General features: G+C 41.2%; 1 protein-coding gene across 1 annotated transcript in view; it reads right to left on the bottom strand.

Annotated features, from left to right (window-relative positions):
* Positions 1-11924, bottom strand: part of fbrs (fibrosin) — a 78035-nt gene extending 66111 nt beyond the window's left edge. Inside the window, exon 1 of the mRNA XM_051934890.1 lies at positions 9125-11924. Coding sequence (XP_051790850.1) covers positions 9125-9490 — 366 coding nt within the window. The 5' untranslated portion in view covers positions 9491-11924. The remainder of the gene's footprint in view (positions 1-9124) is intronic.
* Between the last annotated feature and the right edge of the window lie 6271 nt (positions 11925-18195).

Raw genomic sequence — 18195 nt, 5'->3', positions numbered from 1 at the left:
GCATTTCAGGGATGGCAGACTTTTATAGGCGTCACCTCTCCACACCAAAATGCACAGCCGGTTTGTTTTGCAGAAGTTGGGTTCCGCAAGCTACTCTAACCCATGATTATAGATGATGTAACGTTTGCTTCATTCACAAAGAGGGCCCAGGGGTCTGTGTCTGTGTGTGTGTGTGTGTGTGTGTGTGTGTATAGATGGGTGTTAGCGGATTGCAGAAGGCAGTTAGCTTTTGGGGGTGGGGGGGTGGAAGACCACAAAAAAAAAAAAAAAAAAACACACACACAAAAGAGATAGAAGTTAATGCAGACTGAGAAAAGTGTTGATCAAACGCTGAATCTAAATTATTTACATTCTCCCCCACCCCAAGAATAATCCAAATGTGTATTCCTTTTATGGCTATGAATTACTATTTCATTAGAACTCAAACGAAAAGGACTCCCTTTAGAAATTGAATACAAAATATCAAAACCAAATTAGGATTTTTAGACAGGTCTGTTTGCAAGGATGCTAAGAATAGAGGCGCCAGAAAAGAGGAAAAAAGGAAGGCCTAAAACGAGGTTAATGGATGTGGTGAGAGAGGACATGCAGGTGATGTAGGCCAGAAAGACATGGAAGAAGATGATCTGCTCTGGTGACCCCTAACGGGAGTAGCCAAAAGAAGACGATGACAGGTCTGTTTGCCATTAAAGGTTAATCTGCCTTGTTCCCATGTGCCCTTCTATGGTCATCTTAGGTTGCATTTAAAGAAAACGATCTCCCTCTTTAGAAATTTTTTTATGGATTGCACAGTGAAAATTAAGATCATTAACAGGTTGTGAAATTAAAATGATACGATGCTATCAGTAAAGCATCAGCTTGGGGGTCCACTGTGATGAGCAGTTCATCCCAGTTTTCAGTTCAATTGGCACGCGGTGTGCTGTAGTGGTTTAGGCTTTGGACTTCAGCCCCACTGACAGTGGATTCAAATCTCGCTACTGACACTGCCCGACTATGAGCAAGTCACCTCACCTGCCTGTACTCCAATTGGAGAAAACAAGAAATGGAACCCACAGTATCTGTCAAACATTTAAAGTCACCTTGGATAAACACATTAGCTGAAGAAATAAATGTAAATGCCCCTCTGCTTCACGCCAACTCACTATGTGACCCTGTAGAAGAGCTGCCTGCTTAAGCTGCTGCAACACACACTTGAAATTCACAGGCAATGTTTCCTTTTCAATGACAAGTTACATTATATAAAAATGCATAATAAGTAAATGTAAATACAATGCATTTGACTGGCTCACATCCTTATATTTAACTCTGCGGTACAGCAGTAAAGCATGAAGCTTAGGATTCAAATTCGTAACTGTTGGTTATTTAGAATGAAATATACTGAAACAGGTACATCAGACTGACTTGTACGGATCACTTTGAATAGTCAAATTAGGACATTTTGGAATGCACCTCAATGGGAAAATATCTGGTACTGAGAATCACATCATTCACAAAGCTATACTCCATTTAATCTGTTTACCACTTCCACTTGACTCGGCCTGCTCGTCTTATAGTGCACTTCATCTGGTCTAGCCCCTCCATGGCCTACTTTTGATCATTTATTGCACTTGACCAGTATCGTTTTGATAACCAGCACTTAGGTACCGAATTCACACTTTTTATATTCTCCCTTCTTAGCTTATGTTGGATATATTGAACTCTTGTTTGCTTTGTGAAGTCCCTGCAAAATAAGAGGTGCTAATTAACCACTGCTGCCTCATGGATCCGGCATTTTGAGCTACATTAGGTCGTTGTCTGCGTGGTGTCTGCACGCTTTAACAGCATCTCTAGGGATTTTCCTCCCACATCCCCAGAGAGGAGCATATTAGTTTAGCTGGCGATTCTAAATTGGTCTCCTGTGAGCATGCCTGTGTCCATGAGTGGGCTGCTCAATGCAATGGCAACCTACAAGGGACTACTTTCTGATTTGCACCCACTGTTGCCAGGAAAGGCTCCCTGGAATGAATTAAGCAGGCGTAACGATGTGTGTGTGTGTGTGTTAAGCATATACAATACACCAATGTGATTATTAGCCCCAAACCTAATATGGGTTTGTGGTGCAAATGTTTTGTAAATGTTTATACCGTCCTTGAAATGTCAATTCTTCTATTTCCCTGGCATTGTTTGGTGACTTATTTAATGACAAACAAATATATCATTTTAAAGCCTAAAGTCCAACACCAATTCAGGGTTTGATCGTGAGCAAGACATCTTTGCCCATAGTGCCTGAAACTTAGTTTTATTTATGTTTAAATAAGTTTAACAAGCCTACACTCATTCCGTATCACTTTACCTGGAGAGATGTCTTATTAATTATCGATTCTTAGTCAGTCAAACGTAAAGTTTTGTACTTGTTTCTGGGTTCAAATGCCCGATGCCCTGTTGCATGTTTTGCAGCTTAGTGGCCAAGACTTCATTCACACTTCGGCCACAGGTCTGTAAAAAGTATAATCCTGAACCAGTGGCTCCTGGTGCAAGTCAAATAAGACGATGGATTGACACTAAGCTTATAGGCAGAATTTTAAATCAGGTGCCTTGGGTTATACTTATAGATGCCGCACCTTTCTGTTTAAATGTTAGGTTAAACATCAGGAGAAAAAAAAGCCAACTTCCAATAAATACATAATTACTTAAAAAGTAAAAGTAGCGATCAATCAACATACAGCAGTCAACAAGCTTTTACACGGCACCTGCAAAACACAAATGTAGGTAAGGAGCTCCATCACAAAATGGCCTTCAAAGAGAAACTTTTAAAATGAACTGCTGGCATCACTTTTTATATTTAAAATTAGCAACACATTATGCTTGAGCACTGAACGTATTTACCTCTGAAGGGCACCTGGAACAAAATATTCTCAAAATGTAAATTTGCTGCTATTGCATGCGTCTTTACATGAGACAATGCCGGATTTTTTTGAAGCTAAGTAAATTATAAATATTATAGGTGTACACTGCAAAAAATTACTTTAATATACAAGGGGGGCTTCGCTAGCCAACCCCAGTGGTTACGCTACGCGATAGCCTCTATGTGGTTCTACCGCTCGCGTATGGGGATGCAGATGTACAATTTACTAACTATTTTACATTACAGCAAGTAATTAACCATATTAAAACATAATAATTTGAATGTAAATTATGTTTCATGTTGCGTTACCGAGTTATTTGCTGCGTAATACGATTTTGTTCTTTTTGGCTTTGAAATTAGCACACACAAACATTTTAAACTTACATTTTTTGTAAAAGTTCAGTAAAACTTTTTGGAATTAAAATTTCATCAATATTGCACTAAATTGTGATTCTGTGTTTGGACTTTCATCGTGACAATGCCATGTATAACTGCATGTGACTGAATTTTGTTCCTCTATTAAACAAAACGACTTTCTATTGTTTGGGTCTGAGATTTGTTAATTGTCTTTGCAAAAGCTATTCTAACGGGAAACTGTTAATATTTTAATATGAATAGCATATCAAGATCTACTTTGTTGTGGTACATCTTCAGGGGATAACATTTAGACATTACCTTTCTGGGATACATCCTTCTTTCTACAGTAATTAGTGCGGAGGAAGACCGGACAGTGTTAACGGTTGTAGATATTCTACAGGATATTGTAAGATGATGTTTTCATCTTCCGCACGATCACCACTAACTGTTTCAGTGAAGTCTATTGATACGTATTTAACCAATTTGCCGTGTAACGGATTGTCATTTTTGGCGTTAATTCCTTTGACTTCATCGTTTCTCAGTGCTAGGATTGCCCGTGTACACATTTTTTTCTGTTGATAACCCTTTGTGATGTTATTCTTCAATAAGATTTGGACATAATTAGTCTTGTTTAATTGGGAACTTAAAGTGAGGAAAATATTAAAATTTATAAGAGCTGAGAGCGCAGGAAGTGTGTCTGTCAAAAGCATTCACACCAATGAGAGTTGAGAGGACCGTGTGGTGGGACTTGGAAAAAATCTCATGGCCAAAGTCTCGACCTTCAGGACTTGAAAAAAATTTTCCAAAAAGGTCTTGTCGCAGGATTTTTTTTATTATAATAGAGAGATGTACATTTTTAGGGCACTTAAAAAGAAAACCACTTTTTTCCATCATAACATTTTCACAAAACAAATTTTTTAGCTGTATAGATAGATACTTTATTAATCCCAAGGTGAAATTCACATACTCCTGCAGCAGCATACTGATAAAGAACAATATTAAAGAGTGATAACAATGCAGGTATAACAGACAGACAATAACTTTTTATGTTAACGTTTACCCCCCTGGATGAAATTGAAGAGTCGAATAGTGTGTCGATTATATTTTTGTACTACAATTAAATATTTTAATGATAATTTGAATATTTTCTTATTTTAAGATCTATGCTGAATGCAAAACAGTCATTTTATTCAATAAGGCGAGAACTACAATGAGCGCACCTTTGGTTCGTATGTGGGGACCTTAAAACTTCACGTCTCTTACTGGGTCAGCAGTCATGGCAGACAAAATTCCAGTTCCAACACTGGGTTCAGAAGGAATGACCAGCTTGATAAAAGCTACAGGTTGGTGCCACAAATATCAGACAGAACTTTGTGGATCCAAATGAAGTGCTGCTATCACTCCTTCATATTAAACCTGGTGTAGTGAAGCAGTCTGTCAAAGCCCCATCAGAAGGAGGAGACCGTTTTACAAACTTGTGCTCAAAGTCTCCAGGTTTGTCTGTGGCTACACTGAAAGAGGCCTCATACTGGAAAAATGGCTTCTGATACAGAATTTGATGGTGAGATGAACAACAGGCATGGGTTGTCATCAGTTTTTGGGTTACAAAAACCCAAATTATAAAGAAACTGTGAACATTTTATGAGTTGAATGTAAGGAATTGGGGTGTAACAGGAGTCTCAAAGTTCATTTTCTGGATTTACTTCCCTGAATAACTTGAAGTTGTGAGTGAAGAGCAAGGTAAAAGGTTCCATTAGGAGATCCAGGACATGGATAGAAGGTACAAAGGAGGATGAAACGTCAGTATGATGGTGGACTACTCCTGGATCATTCATAGGGACACACCGGAAAGAGTGGACAACAACAGGCCACCAAATAAAGTTTTTGATAAAAAAAACAAAAAAAACTAAGAAGTGACAAAAACTTCGTCATATTTAGGTCTATGTATTGTTGTTTCCTTTGCATATTTTTAAAATTAGACTGAATAAATATATTCATGTAAAACCGGTTTGGAACAATATTGTATACAGGAATAAAGTGTAGTTTGTTAAATTTGAATTAAATTTCTTTTCAATTTTGCCCTTCTAATAGACACATTCTATTTACAATTTTATTGTAGTACTAGGGTGTTGTACCGTGTTAGCCATTATGAATGTAGAGAAAAGCCAAGCAAAATGACACCTTTTATTGGCTAACTAAAAAGATTACAATATGCAAGCTTTTGAGGCAACTCAGGCCCCCTTCTTCTTCTTATATGGAGAAGTACCTGTAAAGTCAAAATCCAAGAAAACATCAAACTGAACCAGGGCTGTGGAGTCAGTTGATAAATCCTCCGACTCGGACTCCTTAGTTTCTGGTACTTCTGACTCCTCTGTATTTAATATGCTGATGTATTTTCCATGTTGATTGAAGGAAGGCAACATACCCATCATTTAACCACAGAACTACTGGCTAGGAAGCTGACTCTCTCTACCGTATTGGCCAGTTTAAACAAAAGACAAGAACCCCTGAACACACATCAAGCCATAACACACACCTCCACCTACATCATTACACTTGTTTACACTCAAATTAACTTTTTGAACACATTATATCTGAAATAAAATGAAAACACTTTTTGTAATGTACCATAATCCAGATATACAACCTGACATTCACATATTGTAAATAGCTCAGCTGAGCTTCACACGAGTAGTAACACACCTATGCACTGGGCTTTATTCTTACTTCATAGAAGTACTTACTTATGACTATTGTTTGTGAAATGAGACATTTAAACTTGCTGCATTTGTTTTTTTCATTACAATTTGAATATATTAGGAGTTGGTACATTTTTGCCAACTCCGACCCCAACTCTAGATACCCAAAATTGTCTGACTCCACAGCCCTGCACTGAACCTTAACATATTTTGTAAATTACTCAAATGTTTTTAGCTAATTTTAAGGGAATGCCAAAAGTTGCACTGCCCTAAATTTGGCCATTTAAATTCAAAGAATGTCAATTTTACTTTGTAAATTTGTAACATATATTTGGGCTGTGTGACCTGGCAAGGAAGAAGAATACAAGGCAGTAGCAGAGGTGCAAGGTAGAAACAGACTGGACACCATCTATGTCCAAGGTTCAAACACAGGATATTCCTCTATACAGAAGTAAAAGCGTCTCTAAATATTGTCATTTTTAAACTACTAGTGTTTACATCATTCACAGTAGTTACTAGGGTGTTGTACCGTGTTAGCCATTATGAATGTAGAGAAAAGCCAAGCAAAATGACACCTTTTATTGGCTAACTAAAAAGATTACAATATGCAAGCTTTCGAGGCAACTCAGGAGCTTGCATATTGTAATCTTTTTAATTAGCCAATAAAAGGTGTCATTTTGCTTGGCTTTTCTCTACATCATTCACAGTCTAAGTGTAATATACCATTTGGTTTCTCATAGTGTACTTCCTCAGGGCCTTGAATAATAACGTGTCAGAAATGTGTGAACTTTCCATTTGCATATTCAACATATTTTTTCTTTATATAATCTCCATCATGTTTTTTTCATATGCTATACATGTATACAGACATTAGGAATTGCAAACTGATGTACCCTTCTGCCTTTATATTACATGAGCCATAGAGGGTAACCAAGCAGGTAATCTCGCATAAAAAAAACACCCACAGTGAACACAATCTTCAAATGAAAAATGTCTGAATTCACATAAAAGCTGCCCTAATTTGGGATATGATGATTTACTTTGTGACATAGATGTTCATAAGAACAATAAAAATAGTTGTGTCAACTAACTTGAAATATTAATACTGTGTCAGTTTTAGTCTAAATATTCCCAATTTTAACAGAAATGTGCAATTTTTCCCCCTCCAATAAAAGGTCCAGATCCCTAGTAAAGGATCATTACATTTGTAATTATGCACCTTGAAATAGTCGAAAACAATACCCTGCACATTTAGGTTTGTAATTTCCCACTTTAAACCTTGTGGTTTAAAAAAAATCTGCAGGGCTAGGACCACGGGTCAAGCATTACAAAATTACACCACTTGTGTACTAAATGGACGGCTAGTACCCTTTTCTATTACCATGACGCAAAATGGATTTTCGTTTTTAAGATTAAGGGACATTAACATTAGGATAGATAGACAGATAGATAGATACTGTATTAATCCCAAGGGGAAATTCACATACTCCAGCAGCAGCATACTGAAAGAAACAATATTAAAGAGTAATAAAAATGCAGGTAAAAAAACAGACAATAACTTTGAATAATGTTAACGTTTACCCCCCCCCCCCACCCCCACCCCGGGTGGAATTGAAGAGTCGCATAGTGTGGGGGAGGAACGATCTCCTCAGTCTGTCAGTGGAGCAGGGCGGTGAAAGCAGTCTGTCACTGAAGCTGCTCCTCTGTCTGGAGATGACACTGTTTAGTGGATTCTCCATGATTGACAGGAGCCTGCTCAGTGCCCACCGCTCTGCCACAGATGTCAAACTGTCCAGCTCCGTGCCTACAATAGAGCCTAAATCATTAAGGACCTATAGGAAACTATGCTTCACCCCGCCAACTTTAAGGTTAGTATTTATGGTTGGGGTAAGTCATCTAATAATTTAAACTCCAAAAATTAAGCAACCGGGGCGGTGGATCCACCAATTTGCGTGACAACAATAGTGTTGTCCGTTTAATACACAAGTACCACAATCATATTTGTGATCATCAACTCAAAATAGCATAAAATGCCCCCCTACGTGCCTATATTGCCAATCCCCACTTTTTCAAAGTTTTGTGAAAAGGAGTAACTTTGACTGCTCGACTGCCAGCAGGGTTGGTCAATGTGGTCTGCAGAACTTCAAATTCTTCTGATAATTTTTGCTGAAGACACCGTTATGGTTTACTCTGTCATAAAGGTGTAATTTCCTGTATACAATATGGCCTAAAAATTAGTATTTTAAGGGTCTATAGGGCAAAAAATAGGAGGGGGGTACCCCAAAAAGCTTTACATCTTGCATAAATAGTGTCAAGACGAGGTGAACAGAACATCATGCGTAGGGGTCTCCTTATACCAATGAAAAAGGGAGCTCCAGGCAAAAAAAAAAAAAAGCTTAAGTGATTTCACAGTAATTCTTATAAATACAAAAAGCTAAATTGTGTCAATTAGAGAAAAATCCCAGCTCTGAATCAACGTTTTAAACACAAGGCCAGATGGAGTGGTCATAATGAAGGGCAGGAACCATGCCAGTGCATTACTGGGCAACACTCTCGCTAACAGATTAGATTATGGAAGGAACCCAGAGAGAACAATTCAAGCAAACCATACAGTATCCATGTCAAGTTTAACCTTTACCCATGACACCACGTCGTGTGCACAACATTATCATAGAGAATGCAATGTTAACACCCCCTAGGAAAAGAGGAAGCAGGTGGAGATGGGAGTCAGCCTTGGGATTGTTTAATTTCCCAACCTCACAGAGGAGCCATTTTCCTCTCACACGGATTGTTATTCACCTGTCACCCAAGAGAGATGCCGATTTGTGGGGTTCTACACTGAACACCAATGACACCTTTTATTTCAAAATCGTTTCTTCATCAGACAGTACAGTAAAAGTACAATAAACAGACGCCGTCTTTACTCAAGGGTGATCTTGGATCCAAATGAAGGAGCCTTCTCCCTGTCATTCACATTCGCTCCAAGTGTCAAACGGACAACCAGATTATCGGCTCAGCGGGTTAAAACCCTAGACATTGCTGCATTTTCATACCTTTAACTCGGACATTTTTAACTTTTAAATTCACACGTAACCGCCGATACCCTCCCTCACAAAATGATAAAAAAAAAAAAAGACTCCCATATCCGGAACTCCCCATTAACATCCTTTTCGATCCGGGGGCTCACCTCAAGTGCCTCCAGGCTGTTAAAGCTGGCGATCGCGAACCCATCGATGAGGTCTTCTTCGCACGACACCGATTCTCTCTTCCTCCGCCGAGGAGGCCGAGGCCTGCTGCTGGCCGCGTTGGGTCTGCCATCCCCCGTGTTGATTCCACTGCCACCTCCTCCTCCACCACCTCCGCCGCCACCACCACCACCTCCTCCTCCTCCACCACCACCAGGCCCGGCTGCGGCCTCTCTCTCCGAGCCGGACGATGGAGAGTAGGCCCGCGAGTCCCCAAGGTCCGAACGCCGGCGCCTCCGCTCGCGGTCGCGCTGGGAACGGGAGCGCCGGCTCTGCCTGAAGCCGCTGCTCCTACACTGGCCTTCCATCGGGAGCGATCGAGGGGCAGGGAACGAGGGAAAAGGGCAGCGGCTGTCCGGATTTACAAAGAAAAAGTCGGCAAGTCGACGAAATGCCCACAATCCTCCTTTCCTGCTTGTCAGCCTCGTAATGGTGAAGATGATGTTGTTGTTATGAACCTCCTCCGATTCCCAAGAGGAAATAGGGATTCCACTTCTTCCTTTTCTTTTTAATCAAATATTATAAAAAGAGCTAAGCGTGAGGAGATTTAGAGGCTCAGCCCAATCAGTCCAAGCCCGGGTCCATCAGCACCGCCGCCGGGTCCATCTCGTATCTCCGAGTCCTCTCTGGGCTTTTGCACTTCTTTATTTCTCCGCGCTTGGATGTCTTAAATCTGGAAACGAAGTGGATTGCGTGCGCTACCCGATTTTCAGAAAACGTTCCACGAAGACGATAGTTTGAACCCCGATTCTCTATATATCTATAAGAAGTCTCTCCTTTAAAAATCGTGGAGAAAAGTCAATAAATACAAAAAAGGCCCAGCAGAATTGCCGCCTCCTCCTCCTCCTCTCTCTCTCTTCTCTCCTCAAGGCCCGTCTCCTCTGTCGCCTCCCTCCTCTGCTGACTTCACTGAAGCCAGCATGAATTAATCAATCCCTTCTCAGCATAAAAATAATAAGAATGATAAATAACGGACTGGCGCAGTTTGTCAAATTTTTGTCAATTTGATACCCGCTCCTCTTAATTCACGGAATGCCCGCACAAAGGGCATATGCAATAAATAAAAACGAGTGCCCCCTCCCCTTCCTCTGCAGCTCGTGTGCAGATGAGCAGGGCTTTTCAATGTTATTAAAAAAAAATAAATCTTGTTTTAAGATTTTTGAGCAAGTTGCACTCGATTTACTCCCATTAAAAGTGCTCGTCTAGTAATATTCCGCAAATATTATCTGCGTTAAAAAAAAACGCAAATACGTCTGAAATATTTAAATGAGATTTTTTTTTAAAGGTGATTTCCAGGAGGACGAGGCATACGTGTCTTTAAGGGAAAAAACGTCTTTGATTTAAAAATAACCATAATATATAAATATTAAAGTAGTTATATTCCAGGGTGACTCAGAAGATGCTGCTTTTTTGGTGAATAACAATAATAATAATAAACAGGTCTGATTCGGTCCTGAATACTTCGGGGTGGTGATTTGCTCTTCTTTCAGGCGCTACAGAAATAAAATATTCTCTTTTTCGTCGGCTGCTTTATTGAAATCCTTTTATAGGCCAATGACTGCAGCCCCCACCTCGATTTTTTCATCCATCCGCATCCACAAGCAGCACTGCCGGTAGACAAGCGCACCTCCCTCCCGGCTGCTAGAATGATGGTGAAGGAGGAAGAAGATGATGAGCAAGAGGAAGGTCACATAAAAATATATCGTCCCGCAGCATAAACTTCAAACCGGCAAAGTGTCAGGCAGTCGCACCCATAGAAAAATAAATAAAAATAATAATAATAATAAAAAAAAAGGTGACAAGAGGGGGGTCCCGTCTGGAGAGACAGAAAGGGGTGTTGCTCAGTAGGGCTCTTGATCTGTTTTCTTCCCACGGTCCTTCCTGGGTTACCAGGATTGCGGAGGGGAGGTCCTTTTAATTTTGATGTTGATCCGCTTCTCCCACCGCTGTCATCAGGTGGCAATGCAGTCTATCCCCTTGCCGGGCAAAATGGACCCGATTTGCCTCGCTGTGTGTGTCTTTTTTTTTTCAATCCGGTTTCTGCTTAGAAATAAATTTTCCCGAGCACGCCAGGGGATGCTGTCCTCCGACATGAAATCCCCTCCTCCTCTTGCGACTTTAAGAGCGGACTGGCCAGCGCGTGCCTGCTGCCCCTCCTCCCTCTGTCCCCCCTTCCGAACAATATGGAGTCTCGCGGTGAGGGCTCGAGAGCAGCCTGCACAAGCGTCGCGCTCCCAGACGGCGGCGGTGGCGGCGTCTCCGTCTCCCTGCTCCTGCGCTCCTCTCCGTCTTCGTGTCTCTTGCCCACAGCCCGCTCCTCCCTCACGTCTCCGGTGACTCCGCCGCTCGCCTCTTGTTTGTTTTTCTTTCTTTCTTCTGCCGCCCAATAGCCAGCAGTACGCCTCCTGTCTCGTCTCTCTCTCTGGCTCTGTCTCTGGCTCGGCCGCTCACCCGCCGGCTGCCGGAGCCCGGGGAGCCGTCATTCTCTTGCCTTCTCTCCGAGACACAAATAAATTCCTCCGCTGCTTCGCAGACAAAGGATGACCACGGGAAAGAGGGGAGAGATACCCGTCGGTGACTCCCGCGTCTCTTCGACGCTTTCTTGCTGGTTTTGATTTTCTTTATTTTTTTCCTCTTTTCGTATACTCTTACTAAACAGACCCTCTCTTTTTCTCCCCCCTTTAACTCCGTCCGCAGCCCCTTGTTCTGCTCGCTCGGCGTCTCTCCACAAGCCCCGCCTCTCCTCGTCCGCCTCTTCGAGCAGTGTGTCTGGTTTACAGAGGCGCGCCCCCTGGCGCACTGGAGTGCAGCAGCGACTTGCTTACCTTTTACTGTACTTCTTTATTTTGGACGAAGTGAAGTACCCGGCGTACCTTGGATATACAGTATTCGTAAAATGGGAGACCACAATGTAGAACATATCGCAACCTCAATGTGTCGGAAATCTTGGTGTTTTGTTTCATTCATCACTTAACTTTGAGCTACATATCAGGTCTCTTTCCAAAATTTCATTATATCATCTCTTTCACGTTGCCCGCCTCCGTCCATTTCTGTCATTGTCTGATGCTCAAACTCTGGTTCATTGTTTCATAATGTCTCGTATTGATTATTGTAATGCCATCTTCATTGGCCTCCCTGCAAAATCAATACAGAAGCTCCAGAACATTCAGAACTCCGCAGCCACACAAAGCGTTCTGCTCACATCTCCCCTGGTCTCTCCCAGCTTCACTGGTTTCCGATTCCATTAAGGATTAAATTCAGGATTCTGTTTCTCACCTTCAAAGCCCTACATAACCTTTGCCCCCCTCTACCTCACTCAGCTCTTTACACTCCTTGTCCCTCTCTCAGGTCCTCACACACCAGACTCTCCACCCTGGGAGGACAGGCAGGTCCTTTACTGTTATGGCGCCTCAACTCTGGAACTCTCTTCTTCAGTCTCTCCGAGTTTGCTCCTCATTCTGCACTTTTAAATCTCAACTGAAAACTTTCCTCTTCTACGAACGTTTGTCATCTATGTATTTTTTTTTTATTTTTTACTCTGTATGTAAAGCGACCTTAGGTTTGTGAAAGGCGCTCAATAAACGTAACTTATTATTTTATTATTATTAACACCTAGAAATGACGGACTGTCGCAAGGTTAGCCCATGACCACAGCTACTGATACGAAAACTACCAGCACTAGGTCTTTGATTCTACCCCAGTTGTAGTTCAGGACCATAGAGGTTACCAGAAAGTAGGCAGACACACCAAGTTCAAGTAAAGTTTCAAAACTGGTTTTATTCACAGATTAGCTACACAGTCTAGTGAACAGGAGACAAAACTCCCTAGTATAGGGTTGTCAGATTAGAAAATTAGAAATACAGGACACTCTTAAAATCTCTCACTTAATAATCTCTCTTAAAACCTCCCTGGCCATTAGACCTTACTCTTATTCTATATTAATTAGTGTTACCTTATTTTAATTCTTACTTTGTCTTTTTTTCTCTTTTAAAGCACTTTGAGCTACATTATTTGTATGAAAATGTTCTATATAAATAAATGTTGTTGTTGTTACCCTTCCAAGACAGACTAAAATCTAAGTTATCAATGTTGACCCCAGCATTAACGTTTGCAGTGCACCATGCAACACATATGTCTCTGCTATACGCCATTTGGAATGGGATTTGTGAAAGCATTCTAAATGTTTGATGCACCATCTGTTGGAATGATGCATGCAATTCTTTTTATTACTAAAAATGTTTGATGTACCATCTGTTGGAATGACTGAGACCTACCCGCTCGGTTAGCAGCCTCTCCCTTAAGATGCACATTTCCTGTTTACACAACCAATGAAACCTTCCTCAACACAAACTAAGGTTTTGTTCTTTCATCCAAAGTAAAGATAAGTGGAACCTACAACATATGAAAGTAAAATCTGCAAACATTTTAAACTAAATTTTTTAATTAGTAGGAGGGTGATGATCCATGTCACATAAATCTTCTTGTTATCCCAGCTTGTCCACCTTTTCAGCTCAGCTCATGATCACCAACACCCGCCAAGTCAGTAGGCATCCTTGTGATGGTGATTGATAGCCAGCTCTCCGTCTTCCAGATTCAGTCCATACCACATCTGCAAGATCAAGCCGTATCTGACAGAGTATGCAGTGCAACTCTTGCTCCAGGCTTTGGAGTCAGAGATAGCAGGAGTGCCAGCCTGTGTCACCAAGCTGCTGCAGATGACTCAACCTGCAGCGGCACATCTGGTGTTTAACCAGCCGAGGTGGGCACAGTTCAGGTGGCATATGCTCACAAACAGCCAAGGGTATAGAGAACAGTGCAGGGCCAATTGATCCACCCCTCAGCCAGAAATGGGCCACCCGTTTTCAGCATGAAGACTGTTATAAGACTTTTCAAGAAATACATTGACTTATCTCTCTGTTATCCATCTATCCAACCCGCTACATCCTAACTACATGGTCATGGGGTCCGCTGGAGCCAATACCAGCCAACACAGGGCGCAAGGAACATAAGAAACCCCAGGCAGGGCGCCAGCCCACCATAGGGCGCTTGCACACACACAGACCCACACACCAAGCACATACTAGGGACAATTTATAATCGCCAATGCACCTAACCTACATGTCTTTGGACTGTGGGAGGAAACCCACGCAGACACGGGGAGAACATGCAAACCTGGGAAGCCAGGTCTCCTAACTGGGAGGCAGCAACTCTACCCACTTCGCCACTGTGCCACCCTCTCTCTATTATATAAAACAAATCCTTTGACGAGACAAGACTTTTTGGAAGAGAGATTTTTTCAAGTCACGCCCTCCTCTCAAATATTTTCAAACAAGATACCGTCCTCTCACCTCTCATTCGGGTGAATGCTTTTGTCAGACATACTTCATGCGCTCTCAGCTCTTATACATTTTAACATTTTCCTCACTTTAAGTTCCCAATTAAAGAAGATGTAGTATGTCCAAATCTTATTCCATTGCATCACAAAGGGTTATCAACAGAAAAAATGAGTACACGGGCAATAGGACCGAGAAACAAGGAAGTCAAATGAATTAACACCAAAAATGTTCATCGGTTACACGGCAAATTGGTTCAATGCAGATCAGTAGATTCTGCTGAAACAATTGGTGGTGAAAACATCAACTTACAATATCCCATAGAATAGCTACAACCGTTAACACCGTCCGGTTTTCCACCAGCCAAATTACTGTAGAAAGAAGGATGTATACAAGAAAGGTAATCTTCAGGGGATAACATTAAGACAACAAAAGAGATCTTGATATGCCATTCGTATTAAAACGTTAACATTTTCCCGTTAGAATAGCTTTGGCAAAGACAATTAACAAATCACAGAACATTCGAAAAAGTCATTCTGTTCAATAGAGAGAAAGAAACGAAATTCACTCACGGGCAGTCAGGTTGATGCATATGTAACAATACCCATGACAATAACAATCTGTTTAAATTGTACATCCGCATCCCCACACGCGAGAGACAGAACCGTAAAGATGTTAGCATGTAGCGCAGGCAGGGGGGTTGGCGAGCGAAGCGAACAGGAGACAAATCCCCCCTAGTATAGGGTTGTCAGATTAGAAAATTAGAAATACGGGGCACTCTTAAAATCTCTCTCTATATTACTATACTGTATATATACATTTATACATGCCCCCTACACACCCAGACCAATATACTACATAAAAGTAGAGACATACGTTGAAAACATAAAGCAAGGATTTTAATGGGTTATGAGGAAAACAAAAGTAAAATCATTTGAAAATATTTATTTAATACAGACAACAGAGAAATATTATTATTATTTAATACTGGCAGTAAGAAAAAAAGTAGTAAGAGCACACTTTGTTGACAGTAATGCTGAGAGAGAACTGCACAGCAGCGCGGCTGGAGAGCACAACGGTAAGAGTGTCGCCATCCTCAGCCAACCAGAGTGACTGAACAAGCCGCAAACGGGCAGCAAACACGAGTCTCCTCGTTACATTTGGGTTATTTTCATCAAGAGAACCTGAGAAAGGAAAATAGAATTACTTATAAAGTCACAACTTTACTTTAGTAACAATATATTTTTATTACAAAATTTGAAAATGAACTAAATACGGGACATTTGGGTGTCCCTGAAAGGTCATTATGGGACAGGGGACAAAATGATCACATATAGGACATGTCCTATATATAAGTGACGTCTGGTAACCCTACCCTAGTATACTAGAAAATTGGGGGAAAAAATGACTTAAAAAGACAAAGCTGAGGGTTGTATTTGAAATTTAGTAATACGTTAAATTAGTGCTGGAAGCATCGTATGTTTTTGCTCACCATCTGGTGGGGCCGTGCTTCACTGTGTTATGCCTGACCTATATTTATTTTCTTTTTTATTGTTGCTTTTGTTATGTTTGTATGGTGGTGCAGTGGTAGGCAGTAAGGGGACCAGGGTTCAAGTCCTGGGGTTTTCCATACATGGAGCTTACATGTTCTCTCCGTGTCTGTTTGGGTGCTAAGGTTTCTTTCCACTGTCCAAAGACATGCATGTTATGTGGATCTGTGATGCTAACTTGGCCCTAATGTGTGTTTAGTGTGCAATGGACTGGCGCCCTGTCCAGGGTTTGTTCCTGCCTTGCACCCTAAGCTGCATGGGATAGATTCCAGCACCCTTGTGACCCTGGTCTTTTTAAAAAATGACATGGCATGTTTTAAAGGAATTCTCAACCCAAAAATGATAATTTATTTATATGTTACTTCCCCATACCGTTTGTAGCAGCAGCCAAGAAAAATTTTGAAGCACGTGCTTTCATGCAGAATGAGAGACAACAATTTATGGCATCATGGAATGTAATGGAGACCTAAACGACATGAAGAATATCCACCGGAAAAAGGAAACAAATCCTCACGTAACTTGTGTTGCATATTCCACATGTCCGTTAGCCATTTCTATTCTCAAAAGGTGCCAAATGCACACAATTCTTACTTCTGAAAAACTCGGCATATGAGATTAGTAGGAAAGACGCATTCCCATAATACCGTGTTTTCAAATCAAAGATCTGCCTCTTCTCCTCATTCATTGGCCAAGAGTCCTGTCTTCAATTCAATCGAACACAAGCAAAGGTCTGAATCAAAATCAGGAAAAGGTTTAGCAAAGGTTTGTTTAGGGAATCTGCAGTTCGGAGAGGGAAGTGAGACTTCCGCTGACCTTTAAATTCACTGCACTGATTACCGAGGTCACGACCTTTGAATACACAGAGAAACACATCCTTATGACGGGTTTCAAAATAATGTAGCTACTGTTATGAATCAAAATGATGGCCTAAACAGTGGGAAAAAAAATTAAACAACTCAGCAGGAAATTGGTTTATCAACTAATAAACATTTGATTTGAATTCTCTGACCCTAAAAAAAAGTATTAGAACAACCCTAATGGTGAAAATAACAGAAAACATATTCACAAAAACAGCATTCTTCAGTGAACACCCCGTAAAAAATCCTTCCTTAACGAAAATAAGATTTGAAGAGGTTTAGCTGCTGTTTTAATTTTCGTATTGACCTCCCATTGTCCTTGATCTTCTTCTGATACTTCTTTTTTTTTGATCTTCCAGCATTGACCTTATCTCCTCCATGATTATCTTTATTCTCTTCCTGTTTTGTGTTCACTTCCTGTTTTTTTTTCTCTTTATGCTCACAATTAATAATGTTAGGTTTCTCGTCATTGCCCTTAACACCTGGCTAGGTCCTCAAGTCTTCCTTTCTGTCTTTATACACTTCTGTTGTTCACATTCAAGTTCACTGTTGTGTGTACAAAGTAAAGGGAACATCTCATTGTCATGTCCCTCTCGGACTTGGGACTGCTGTAGCAGTCAAAATGATGTCACGCATGCAGTGAGATGTACACACTGTCTGGTGCTATGGCAACAATAATATATTAAAATAAAATGAGTTCAATTTGTATCATCCAAAAAGCACAAGTCATCTTCCCTGATGTAGTCCTTACTGTTGTTTAGTTAGGCTTCCAGTTCCAGGAAATCTATCCAGTTCAACCTGACGTGCATCAATATTTTCACATTAATTCTGAACTCATCCGAGAGAATTCCTGTGGATGAGAAATAAATACCAACAACAGAGAAATAGACAATTCATACATCATACCTATATATATATATATACATATATATATATTGTGACGAACGGTCGGGTCCCATGCCTGGCTGGGACACCCCTGCTGCTTATGTTCCAGGGGAGCAACCATGTGCAGCCCAATACCTCCAACGGGACGCTTGGTGGCAGCCTCCCTGGCCGACGGTGATTCCCCAACCTCCCGCAGGGCTCCATGGGAGATGGAGTCCTCCACAGCCTGGTTGGGGCCCAGGGTGGTCGCTATGGGGGGGCTGTCTGGTTTCAACAGCCCAGCTGGACGAATCTTCAGCCCCACCCGGAAGTGCAATTAGGACCAGGTGGTCAAGCACCTGAAACGCTTCCGGGTGGGCTATAAAAAGGGCCAGCCACCACCACTCAG

The sequence above is a fragment of the Erpetoichthys calabaricus genome, chromosome 12 (assembly GCF_900747795.2).
Source record: "Erpetoichthys calabaricus chromosome 12, fErpCal1.3, whole genome shotgun sequence".
Classification (NCBI taxonomy): Eukaryota; Metazoa; Chordata; class Cladistia; order Polypteriformes; family Polypteridae; genus Erpetoichthys; species Erpetoichthys calabaricus.
The sequence above is the reverse complement of the archived record's forward strand: the minus strand, read 5'-3'. Positions and strand labels throughout refer to the sequence as shown.